Source organism: Halteromyces radiatus (genome assembly GCF_025201355.1).
Source record: "Halteromyces radiatus strain CBS 162.75 chromosome Unknown BX664scaffold_9, whole genome shotgun sequence".
Taxonomy (NCBI): Eukaryota; Fungi; Mucoromycota; class Mucoromycetes; order Mucorales; family Cunninghamellaceae; genus Halteromyces; species Halteromyces radiatus.
In genome coordinates, this window is record NW_026251695.1 from 96,337 (window position 1) to 108,705 (window position 12,369).

Here is a 12,369-nt window from a genome sequence, read left to right on the forward strand (position 1 = left end):
TTTATCTTTATTATTTGTCATTATTACTACTGCTTCCTGTTTTTCTCATCATCTTTGTGTAAAATAATAAAACTGTCTTCGAATCAGCATTATTTTTTTTTATTGATATTACAAATATGATTATCACTACTATGACAAAGTGGATGAGGTTAGACTATCTAAATATGGGTATAAAGGATAAAGATGCAAATGAGATGGATTGTTTCTATTCTATAGCCAAACAGGTTGATGCAGAGGATCGTATGGTACACTTTCATGATCAAAGGTTTCAATGAACTACATTAATAACAAAAAAAAAAAAGATATATTACTAGACATATATATACATTCTTATTTTTTTTTTTTTACCTCTTGATCAGCAAGAACTTTTGTACCGGCAAATTTTCTGTATTCATCGAAGATACATGTCATCGACCATCGTTGGATTTTTCGAAGACAACCCACAAGACAACCAATTCGATGTTTTCCTTTCAAACAATGTATCAACACTAAAGAAAAAAAGAAAAAAAAAGATGAACTTTGGAGATGATTATAATTTTTTTTTTTTTTTGCTACCTGGATGACTTCGTTCATCCAATAATTTGACTAAAGCAAGAGAGATATCATCCTTATTGACCTCCACAAAAGGTTCCTTATTCCCTTCCATACGAAAATGCATTACTTCAATGGCTTCATGTTCAACAAAATGTTTCATTTCAGGTGGATAGTCCTCCATGGCAAAATACCTAAACGAAAAATTAATCAGTAAAATATATATATATATTAAATAAAACAAAAAAAAAAAAAACTTACATGATCGTTTTCAGGCCCAATTTTCTTAAAAATGAAAAATTTTGTTTGTTGGGATGACCCGATCTATAGACACCTGTGGCAACCATGGCGAAATTGAGAGGTGGTACCAAAGGGAAATCGGGTCGGGCAAAACATATACCACACTCTTCCCCAGCAGAATGATGTGTCGTTTTCGTCATCAGTGTCTTATCCTCATCTAACCGATCTTCATCTATTGTCTGAATACCGACCGTAGGCATGATGTACAAAGAAGGAAAGAGAAATGCAAGAAGGGAAAGAAGAAGAAAAAAAAAGAAGGCGAGCAAACAAGTATTTTTTTTTTCTCTCTTCGTTATAACGAAAACTCCGCAGCGAACGATGAGATGTGGACCAATCAAGGCTATCAATGCAGACTTTTTTTTTTCCATTTCAAAAATAATGAATCTGATGTCGTCGTCACTGATGTGAGTTGGTAAAATATATTTTATGACTCATTTCATGATGAGTTTTCTCCTTGATGTGATCCTATAAAGTCCAAATAAATCTCGCTTTTCTTCATATGGACAGATCGCTTTAAAGGGATGGACTTTACTAAAAAAAAAAAATGTAATTACATAAAAAAGATACGATTTGTTTTATTTGTACGTAATTATAAAAAAAAAAAATAATCAAATAAAAAACTAGATGAAAAATAAAGAGATGGGATGAATAGGGGAAAATAAACTAAAGGTGAATATATACTATAAAATGAAAAAAAGAAGAGAAAGAGAGATCTATCGTTTCCTTCTACCATCATCATCATCATCATCACTATGATCTCTAGTTCGCTTGCCCTTCTTTGCTTTGTTCAAAAAGGTATCCAATCCAAACACATCCTTGTCAGTTGTATCCTTGGATCGTTGTTGAGTTAGCATTTCCTTTTCGAATTCCACAGGTCCTGATGAGCCTTCGCCTGCGCTTGAGCCTTCCGCACCCTTGAATCCACGTTTCATACCGAATTTATCATGATGAATGGCTCGTTCTAATTCATCTGCATCCGTACTACCTAAAATATCAGATTCATTTTGGTTGCCTCGGAATTTGTAAATGGAAGATGATGTTTGATTGAATAATGGTTTGTCGTATAAACTGTATGAATCATCATTCTTGAAACCAGATGAGATGCCTTCAGATTGATTAAAGAGTCGAGCATCGTACATACTTTCTTTGTTGGCGGATGGTTTTGCTAATCCAAGTGCGATCTTTTCAGAAATATCTCGTCCATGTTCCCTATTTATGTATATTCACAAATCAGTATATGTAATATATATATATAATTATCGTCCCCTTTTACTTACCTAGCCAAGTGTTTTGCTTTTGCTTCAGTACCCATATGACTCATACGCATTTCACGTTCTCTTTGTTTCTGTCTTTCCCGTCGAATTTGATCACGTTCTCTTGCTTGCTTTTCATCTTCTTCCAAAAGTTCTTGACGGCTACGTCCACCGATATCACCACGGATAGATTTTCTATCATGTTCTTTTTCTTCTTCTACTTCACTTTCACTGCGATCAGAACCAGAGGATTCATCTGATGAGTCATAATCAGGCATAAGAGAAGCGGCTGTAGGTCGATTGGAAGGAACAGAAGATGCTGATGATGTTGAAGTAGAGGATGGTTTGAATCCAGATCTATTCAATAAAGAAAGAAAAAAAAAGAGTAAGAATATATATATCAGTTTTTTTTTTTTTTAATAAAACTTTTTACCGTTCTTCTCTTGCTTTTTGGGCCAATTCACGAAGTTTTTCTTCTTCAGCGTCCTTTTCCTTTTGAGCCAATTTTTGTTGCATAAGGTTACGTTGTCGAACTTCTTCACGAGCATGACGATCAGCAGCATATAAAGCTTCCGAGAATTTAGCAAAGTTGTCATTGATTGTCAATTCTTGTAAACCACGTCCATCAGCAGCTAATCGTTTATCCAGAGGAATGGTATAACCTTTGGTGTTTTTCCAATTAGAGATACACGGAGGAATGATCCATTCGGCTTGTTCTTTTGCTGAAAGTTTTCGAGGTGGAGAATGCATCACTGGAGCAGGAGGTGAAGGAGGACCACGAGGTACCTTTTTATGAAGAAAACTGGGAGGAGCCATTGGATCAACTGGAGCATCCACCATTCGAATGATACGTTGTTTAGCACCAGAATTCATAGAATCATTGCCTTGAGCTTGAGAAGGTGTATATCGAATATAAGTAGGATCCTTGTTGGTACCACCAGTAGTAGAGACAACATTCTTAGGTTGAGCTGCCTTGATCTTGCCTTGCACAATGCGTTCTAAAGCTGCCTTTGTTTTTTCTGCTACAGACATGACTTCTTCTTCACCAGGACGATCCATCACCAACTTTTCAACATCCATATCTTTGCGTTCCTTGATGGGGACAAGATCTTTCAATGATGTATGTACAATGCGATCTTTTGCATGACCTTGGCGAGCTATATTATCATATGCAACATTGCCATCAGCATCCACTTGTAACGTTAAAGTACCACCACTAGTTTCTGTTTTGGTACTCTTCTTGCGACCCATATCTAATGGATATTGTACCATGCTGATTTCAGGAAAAGCACCTCCATTACCAAAGTCTTCGGGGAATCGAGGTCGAAATGAACTTCGTTGTCCATAAGGAGGAATCACTTGTGCTGATCCTTTGCTGATGAGTTGATTAAATGTTTGTTGTTTATTGATTTTTTCATTGGGTGTTGATGTCTTGACCGTTTGTCGAGGTTTAGGCAGTAAACTAAAAAAAATAATTAAAACAAAGATATTTGACATGAGTCAATTCGTTTTTTTTTTTTTCTTTTCATCAATATATAAATACAAGAAAATCATCTCTCATAAAGAATCTTTTAGTATAATTTAATTATTGATGTTAATTCATTACCTAGATAATGTTGCCATGATATAATATATGTATGATCAAGTTTGTTAAGATTGAATATAAATAAAAAAAAAAATATGAAAGAAAAGGAAACAAAGACTAAAAAAAAAAATGGAAAGCCAAATAAAACGAATGAGAATTGGGCAAGAGAAAAAAAAAACAACGTCCATTTTTAAAACACAGCTTGGAATAAAAAATGCGAGGTTTCTCCCTTTACTTTTCTTTGCTTCCTTCCCTTTTTTTTTTTCTTGAATGAATAAGGTTGATGAAATTAACAAGACAAAGAATAAATGACTTGAAAAAAGGTAATCATTTATAAATAATATCGCAAATAAACTAACACATATATAAAGTATTCAATCAAATAGATAAAGATGATACGGAATTATTAGACAAAACTGGACTTGAGGAAGCTTTGAATTCACTGGGCTATGAACACGTAGATGTAGATCATCTTTTAAAACAAGTAGACCGTGAAGACTTTGTTATATTTGAAGATTTTAAAGATATTATATTGTATTTGGAGGTATGTATTTATGCATAATTAAGAACAAAGGTTGATCATTCCTTTTCTTTTTTTTTTTTTTGTTCTGTAGCAAAAAAATCAAGTCGATCAAAATGAACAAGATATAGGTCGTGCATTCCAGTTATTAGCAGATCCTCAGTTAGGAGGTATTACCCTGAACCGATTACAAGAACTGGCCAAAGCTCAAGGACAAGAATGGACAAGAAAAGAAATGGAAGAAATGATCACCATTGGGGATTGGGATCATGATGGATTGGTGACACAAGATGATTTTATACGGATTTGGCACCATGCTGGACTTTAGTAATAGATAGATTTATAATTAATAAAAATAAATTCGTTAGAGTTTATAGAATTTTAGATTAAAGAAATTGAATAAAACTCTGTAAGGTTGAGCTTAGATCACTTTTTGGTGAGATCAACTGCGTTCATTTATTCTTTTTCGTGAATTATCTGTTTCTCTTTATCATTCATATCATCATCACACTCTTATCTATATTATGATAATAGAATTCTTTATTACGTTGACGTTGAAACAAAATAAAAAAAAATAACGATAATAAATAATAAATGGTTCCTTTCTAGATAAGCACTATTGTTCAATGTTTTTCTTATTGTTTTGGGAAAGGAATACCTAAGGCAAAGTTCCTGCAGCTGGACCTGGAGGAGTTCCTGCAGTTTGACCTGAAGCACCTTCCGCAGCTGCTATACCGTTGTTCACAAACTCGCCCGGTAAAAGACCCCCCCCTGCTGCTCCTGTAAGTGTTCCCGCAGCAGCTACAAGACCGTCCAGTGCAGTTTCTCTCTTTGTATTTTGTCGAGGCTCATAGGCAAGCAGGTCCGATTTACCTTGTGTAATTTGATCATCCACTCCAAGCGATTGTTTCTTGTCAATAGGAACACCCAGGACGCAGAGACACAAAGAAAGGAATAATACAGTGCGGTACATAGTGGAAAAAATAATAGATTGACTGATACAAAAAAAACAAATATATCGTTGCTCTTCGCTCTTTTTTTTTATAATCTATCTCTCTTTTATATATCTTTTTCTTTCTGTGGTGACACTTATTTCGATAAACAGGTTTTTTTTTTTTTTTTTGTTCTAAATCATCATCCTTTTTTTTTTCTTATCCATCTTGAATGAGGAAGTTGCACAAATCTGACATGTTAGTGATCGATGATCATGAATAGAGTACGGTATTCCAAGGGATCATCGTTGTACATGATCAAGATGGCTAAAAAAGCATAGTGAAATACTCAAGTACCGCAATGCATCCATCTTTAGTTTGCAGAAAACAAAGGATTCTTTGTATCATCCTTTTTTTTAAAAAAAAAAAAAATGGACATGATCATCGTATTACGCACTATCTCCCATTCATCTGTTGTCGCAAACGCAATCATTAAGTCTAGTTTTATAAATCTTCAGTGACAGGTCATAATGAAACATGAAGTCAGATAGTAGCTAGCGTCGAGCGGGGATATTCTACACAAGCTAAATATCAGATGGCAGCCAACTCAAGATATTTAAAACATCAGACATCATCGATCATCATCATGCAACATCATGCATCAGATAACAGACATCAGACATCAAATCTAGGGATAAAGGATAAAACGCCATTAGACGAAACTACTTTTCAAATATTTGGTCCGATGATGGTCACTTTTGGATAAGGGATAAGACAAAGTTTATTCCTGCGCTTGAATGCAAGGGGGGAAGGATGGGATCGATTTCTGAATTCTGCAGTGAAAATTTGGGTACAAAGGTCAATCATCAGGGGTCATCAGGCGATTTTTGGAAAAAATCAAAGAAATATTTTGATGATCATTGTACATTAGGTGGCAAAAAAAAAAAAAAAAAAAAAAAGATGAGGTGATCTTAGACTACTTCTTGAGAAGGAATCCAATGCAGTATTTTTATTAGATGATGATGAGAATTGGATGAGGGATGACTGAATTGACTTTTATTTTTTAAATTACTTTATAAATTGTGAGATAAGACATAAATTGTTTTCAAGACAAGTGAAAGATTATGTTTTTCGTCTATGTTCAGTTCAAATTTGAACGTGATGATGAACATTTTTGAGCGAGATACAAAAGAATAAACACGGACATGTCCATGTGAATGTTACAGCATAATGTTTATCTCGTGTCGAATTTCTAGTTACGAGGCAAGCTAACCAATGAAAAGACATTATATATGCTTGCATTAGTTTTTAGCAATGCAATGCACTCAATGGCCAAGAAAGTTTGAGATTTTGGTTGATAAGGTAATGCGGGCGGTCCATCATCACCCATGCTATCAATATTATTATTATCGTTTCTTCAGATGTTTACAGGTCACTAAGCATGGGCTGTATGATGTCAGATGATTCGTATCTCCTTTCATCATCATCATCATTATTGTTATTATTTCGTCGATATACTAGAAAGAATTGATCCGTACATGCAACTTCAGATGTTTCGTTACCCACTCATGACATTATCACTGTATCTTAGAAACGAAATCAAAAAGAAAGGAAAAAGAAATAAAAAGTTATTATAATAATTTTTTCAGTTTTTATTATATTAGATATAAAATATACAAATTTAATTTGAAAACACAAAAGAAAATATACAAGAAGTGAAAGGATAGGATGGATAAAAATAAACTAACTACAATATAAACGCTAAAAGATGTATCTATTCAAATGGGTAAAAAAAAAAAAAAAAAAAAAGTATATAACCGAAATTTGATCGTATTATTTCCAAATCAAGAAACACGTTGTTGATATTCCATTGCAATTTCTTTCAGATCTCGCCAATTTTCCTCCAGATCCTTGAATTCATCATCTTCATGTTCATGATCGCTAGTCTTGGTTGTCATGGTTGCCACATCCAAAGATTCAGGCATATCATCCCAAGCATCCATATTAAAGGAGTCTTCAAGTATACGATCACGGTTTTCATCCATATATACTGTCACATATTCGATATATTCCAACATATGTTTTGTGTGTACTGTCTTGGATTGTTGTTGTTTTTTCTTTGTTGTTGTCATTGTTGTGTTGATGATGGTAGAATTCCGTGGAAATGGACAAAGAAGATCTTGAGGATCAAACCGATCTTGAGAAGGTCGTCGAATACATGCAGATACATGCTGATGCCATTCAGCAGCAATAGCGTCCATTTGTTGGTGAGTCATCAATTGGCCCCATAAATCCATCAGAGGTAACTTGTCAATGCTTGGTAAACGTTGATTGGGTAATTGACTGAGTAAAGTATCACGTTGCATCAAAGGCACAACAAAAGAGTCAATAGCCCCCTGTGCTCTTTCATGTTTGATATGAGTTCCAAATTCCAAATGGTTGGTTGAAAAAGATTCAAAGTCTTGAAAGTTGGGATACACCATCACATAGGCACGTAGATATACCATTTCAATAAAATATTTCTTCCATGATTTCTTCCATCTTTCTGATCGACTATTGGGGACATGGATATGAAGACGAGGATGATCTGTTTTCAAATCCAACAATCGACTAGTCAGGTACTGATGAAATTCACGCCAATGTTCAGGGAAATAAACAGCACCCCAGCTACACGGTACTTGACTTGCATAAGGTGTTCTTGGTGGATAATGTTCAGGAAGTAAAACATCATTGGGATCGAATTTGATACGACCTTCAGGCATGAGTTCCAAATTGCGTGGTGAATAAAGACTGATTCCGTATACCCAGTTGTATGCCTCCGAGTTGTCAGTGTTGTATCGATAGTGAAGGATGTTATATTTGATCCAAGCATAAAAGAGTGGTGATACTTCAATATCATCTTCCAAGAGCACACCATAATCGTCATTATCGGCAGGATACCAAGATTCGATAATGGCCGGCATCAATCCTCCTTTTTGAATACGATGTCGAATCCTTTTGTCACCATATTCCCAACGAAAACTGTTCACAAACATTCGTGTCACTCGATCGGCTGATTGTTCCATATGAATTGATACATCTACTTTGTCGCCCAAGTATTTTGCATGATGAATGGAGTTCAATAGTCGAGATAAAGAATGAGGCCGCCGATCCGTAATTACTACCAAGGTAACTTTGATTTGATTCCAATCTAGATAGTAAACAAATCAAGAAAATGATATCAATAACGTATCCTTTTTTTTTTCTTTCTCTTCCTCTTTTTTTTTTTTTATATATCTATATTTACTTACATTGTAAGGTTTCCAATGGTAATTTTGAGATCCAAAGAGCATGTTGTACTTCGCTCAAAGGTAATTGAATGAAAGAAAGTCGAAGAGATTGAACCAAAGTGTTGATGGAATGGAACATAGGAGTGTCATGTTGAGCATGGAATAAGATACGAGGCTGTAATGTTTGTACTAATCGGGCCAAAATAAGTGATGCTTGAGTGGCGGCATCCATTGGATTCATCACAGTGTATAGATCAAGATCATGAATGACGATATTGTCTTGACAACCAGATGTTTCCTTAAGTAGAGTTGATAATAGTGATCCAGAGACTCCTCGTTGCTTACCAGTGACTGCCACATGAATTGCACTTTGTTGAGTAAAATCTCCACCAGAGGATGTAGACATGGGTGAGAAGCGACAGATCAGAGGAAGGAAGGCTTTTGCTTCTTTTGGACCATCTATAAAAAACAAAGCTTTTGACGATTCATACCATGTCATTAGCGAACGCTGACGTTGATCTAAAGCTGTTGGATTAGATTGTAAGGACAAGATACGTTGCCAAGAATCAGAATGTTGAAAAGTGGAAGGAATGACGTTGGTGCATGAGACGGATGATCGAAGATTTTGAATGACTAAAAGAGGTTTGGTGTCATTTACGGATGTTGAAGAAGATATGTTGGCAGGAGGAATCACAATAGATGGTATAGCGCCATAGGATAATAAAGATTGACTAATATGATATGATAATGGAGAAGCCAAGGCATCCGGTCGTCTGTCCATCCAAAGATAAGGAATCCAGGAAGTACGTAAAAACCAAACATGATGTAACATATCTACAGGTTGAGTCAATTTGGGTAAAAAATGAAAAGCTGCAGGTAAACAATGGATTTGAGATTGAGCTAACTTGATGTCGATATCATTCCTATTACTACTGTTGATGTTGGATGGTAAAAGTGTTGCGTGTGTTCCAAGTAAAGCGTCCTTATATTGATCCGTTTGTAAAAGGCCATGAATAGTTTTGAGGTAATCGGAGTTTGGTTTTGCACCATCTTCCAATATCCATACATAATCAGTTTGTACTTGAGATAACAAAGGAAGCCAAGGAGTAGCACCAGCACTTTTCTTGGGATAAGTAGCCATTGTTGATTTCATATAATCCGTATTCATGACATGAATTAAAAGTTGAGGAGACCTATGCTTTGCTGCCAATGATTCCGCTGTTGTTTCCAAAGTTGATGAACAGATAATCCAAATTTGTTGAATATCCATTGTTTGACTGATTAATGCGTCCAATTGAATGCGTAATGATTGTTTATCTATAGTATTGATGATGGCAGTAATTGTATCGTTTGATACCGATGATGATGAAGAAGAAGAAGAAAGCTCTAATAAAGCAGTTGTATTATGACCTTGTGTTTCATATATTTGTAATCGCTGTAAGAAGGATAATTCAGGTACAGTATGTCGAGAATTGAGACCATATTGTCGTTGTTGTGTCCAGGTATCTAATTGACAACAATTTAGTTTCAAGTTTAATTTATTTATAATAAAAATTCACCTTTTGACCAAGTAGCATTCAGGGATAAATCAAGAGTATTGGATAGTTCAAATGATGCTGGTGATTGTACTTCTTTTGTTAGTAATATTGATGGTGAAGGAATAGTAAAATATAAAGAAGACCAAGAAAGAATACCAAAACAAAAAATGAGTAGTAAAAGAAAACGAATGACCCGTTTTGGTGATCGAGAAGTGGACATTCGATAATAAAAAGGAAGGGAAGGAGTAGAAAAAAAAAAAAAAAAAAAGGAGGATGAAACTTTCAAAGTGTAGAAAGTAGAAAGGGTAACGTCAAAGAAAAAAAAAAAAAGGAAGGAAAGGAAAGGGGGCGAAGCAAACTAACAAACTAAAGAAACTAAAAAAAAAAAAAAAAAAAAAAAAAAAAAAAAAAAAAGAAAAGAAAAAGAAAAAAAAAAAGAAAAAAAAAGAAATTAGTTACACAACCATATTAAAGTTTTATTATACGAATAGAGATACAAAATGAGCTTAATTTTCGATACCGGGGAATGAGCAAACTAAAATTTAAGTGCGCTATCCCTTATTTCTCTTCTATTTTCCAGATTTGTGTATTGCGTTAAAAAAGAAATCATCATCTAATTATTATAATATACAAGTTTAGGAGATTGACATCATTAACAAAAAAACGCGTCATTTGTTTATATAAACTATCAGTTTTTTTTTTTTACTAATTTATATAATAATAACAATAAATCATATTTTGGATAGTACATTCCATGGTATTACCTTCTTCTATGATGAACCAAAAGTAGTATTCATATTCAGTTACCGATCTTTTGTTCTTCTGAAATTTTTTAGATAAAACAAGAATCCCAGTAAATCTTTCCACGTTTTCTCTTTTATATCAATTTTTGTTGTACATTTTTGAATAAAGTGTATCTATCCAATCAAGAGAAAATATTTATTTTTTATTTCTTTTATTTCAAAAAAAAAATACAAGTTCATTAAAGATCGACAACAAAAAAAAAAACACTGCCAAATTAATTATTCTACAAATTATCTAAGCTTTAGATAACATATATTCTAAGCATTCAATGATAACACCATGATCCTCCTATTTCATAAATATTAGAAACTATTAATCATTGATGATCTTTTTTTTTTGGGAAGATTATTTTTCTTCTTACGTGTTGTTTCAATCCAGTGACTGTAATAGTACCAATCATACCAACATTTTTAATGATCAATGGTACACTTCCACCATGAGTCGCATAATCCACTTCAGAAATCTATAATGAAAAAAAAAAGAAAAAACTAATGAGTTCACTAAATTATTTATTTATCATTTTCTCAAGTCTTACAAAATAAGCTTTTTCTAATGATTTGTTCTTGATAATCAGAGCATTTCCTAACCAATAGCTGGAGTGTCGGAACCGATTCACCGCATTACTATATTTGTCATTCACACAAGTAACGTGATGATGAGATTTTTTATCATTTCTGATTTTGTTTTGTCTTTACCTTTTGCGTTTGATCCACATTTCATTATCTGGACTAGTACCATCCATAGCATGACGGAATAAAATCAATCCATTGACAGTGATATCAATTGCCACAGGTCGATTATCATACTTTGTTTTGACAGTCTCCAAAATCTTGAGTCCCAAGTCAAGTGCATCTTGAGATGTGAATTTTGTAAATTGAAGTCGCTTTTCTTGTTCCAATAATGTAGCTACAAGTGCTTGAGCTTCCTCAATATTGGCCATGATAGTGATGAATCGTGATGAAGAAGAAAAAGAAAAAGAAAAGGAAGTTTTAAAAAAAAAAAAAAGGAAAATTTTTAGTCTTATTAAGCAATCAATTCAAACACAGAACATCCCACGTTTTCCCAACTTTTGGAAATTACCCTTGACCTATCGGCAGATTTCTTTCATATCATCATCATCATCAAACGAATCAGCGTGGAATAAGATAGATTTGACAGATTGTGCCTTGCCAATCTGCATGAGGATCGTTATTAAAAAATACATGATGATTTAAGTTCCAATATTTTTACTTTATTTTCTCCCCAGTTATCTTTAACAAATAAATAAAAATTATATTATCAAAGTGCAATCAGTAGCCTTTCAATTGATGTATTAGACAGGCTGATCAGCTTATACTATTTTTCAAAGTCGATTCAATGCCAGCCATCAAGATAAAAAGAAAATTATCTGTTTTCCCTTCCTTCGCTTTTCTTTCTGGTTTAATTCACTTTTTTTTTTGACATGGATACCATCACGAAGCAACTAAAAGGACTAATGCGATCCCTGACTGAAAAAATGGAAGTAATCAAGAATACCTTCAAACACAATAAGGACAACGGACAGCTCAACTAATTTTTTTTTCTGCTTGTTTGGCCCCACGCTTTTTCCTTTTCTCGCAACTGTCTCTCATTGTGGTGGTGTTTTCATCAAGTCTGTT

General features: G+C 34.0%; 6 protein-coding genes across 6 annotated transcripts; 1 reads left to right on the forward strand and 5 right to left on the reverse strand.

The window, feature by feature from the left end:
• Positions 1-59: 59 nt before the first annotated feature.
• BX664DRAFT_341384 (tyrosine phosphatase family-domain-containing protein) lies at positions 60-1,078 on the reverse strand. The gene is made up of 4 exons (XM_051546984.1): positions 793-1,078; positions 556-725; positions 349-488; positions 60-276 (listed from the first exon to the last, which is right to left on the reverse strand). Exons 1-4 carry the CDS (start codon positions 1,029-1,031, stop codon positions 211-213), a joined length of 615 nt encoding a protein of 204 aa, XP_051396477.1. The 5' UTR covers positions 1,032-1,078; the 3' UTR covers positions 60-210.
• Positions 1,079-1,381: 303 nt separating this feature from the next.
• Positions 1,382-3,794, reverse strand: BX664DRAFT_341386 (SKIP/SNW domain-containing protein). The gene is made up of 4 exons (XM_051546985.1): positions 3,691-3,794; positions 2,518-3,546; positions 2,109-2,441; positions 1,382-2,040 (listed from the first exon to the last, which is right to left on the reverse strand). The coding sequence occupies exons 1-4, from the start codon at positions 3,705-3,707 to the stop codon at positions 1,545-1,547; spliced, it is 1,875 nt and encodes a 624-aa protein (XP_051396478.1). The 5' UTR covers positions 3,708-3,794; the 3' UTR covers positions 1,382-1,544.
• Positions 3,795-3,926: 132 nt separating this feature from the next.
• BX664DRAFT_341387 (uncharacterized protein) lies at positions 3,927-4,649 on the forward strand. Its single transcript, XM_051546986.1, has 3 exons — positions 3,927-3,992; positions 4,041-4,213; positions 4,284-4,649. The coding sequence occupies exons 1-3, from the start codon at positions 3,953-3,955 to the stop codon at positions 4,515-4,517; spliced, it is 447 nt and encodes a 148-aa protein (XP_051396479.1). The 5' UTR covers positions 3,927-3,952; the 3' UTR covers positions 4,518-4,649.
• Positions 4,650-4,742: 93 nt separating this feature from the next.
• Positions 4,743-5,213, reverse strand: BX664DRAFT_341388 (uncharacterized protein). Its single transcript, XM_051546987.1, has one exon. It carries the CDS (start codon positions 5,160-5,162, stop codon positions 4,848-4,850), a length of 315 nt encoding a protein of 104 aa, XP_051396480.1. The 5' UTR covers positions 5,163-5,213; the 3' UTR covers positions 4,743-4,847.
• A 1,752-nt stretch (positions 5,214-6,965) lies between these two features.
• On the reverse strand, positions 6,966-8,796 carry BX664DRAFT_269371 (uncharacterized protein; the record flags this gene model as incomplete). The annotated part of the gene is made up of 2 exons (XM_051541049.1): positions 6,966-8,311; positions 8,412-8,796. The coding sequence occupies 2 exons, from the start codon at positions 8,794-8,796 to the stop codon at positions 6,966-6,968; spliced, it is 1,731 nt and encodes a 576-aa protein (XP_051396481.1).
• A 2,093-nt stretch (positions 8,797-10,889) lies between these two features.
• On the reverse strand, positions 10,890-11,703 carry BX664DRAFT_302825 (uncharacterized protein). The gene is made up of 4 exons (XM_051542450.1): positions 11,428-11,703; positions 11,268-11,355; positions 11,094-11,195; positions 10,890-11,020 (listed from the first exon to the last, which is right to left on the reverse strand). The coding sequence occupies exons 1-4, from the start codon at positions 11,670-11,672 to the stop codon at positions 10,967-10,969; spliced, it is 489 nt and encodes a 162-aa protein (XP_051396482.1). The 5' UTR covers positions 11,673-11,703; the 3' UTR covers positions 10,890-10,966.
• Positions 11,704-12,369: the final 666 nt, after the last annotated feature.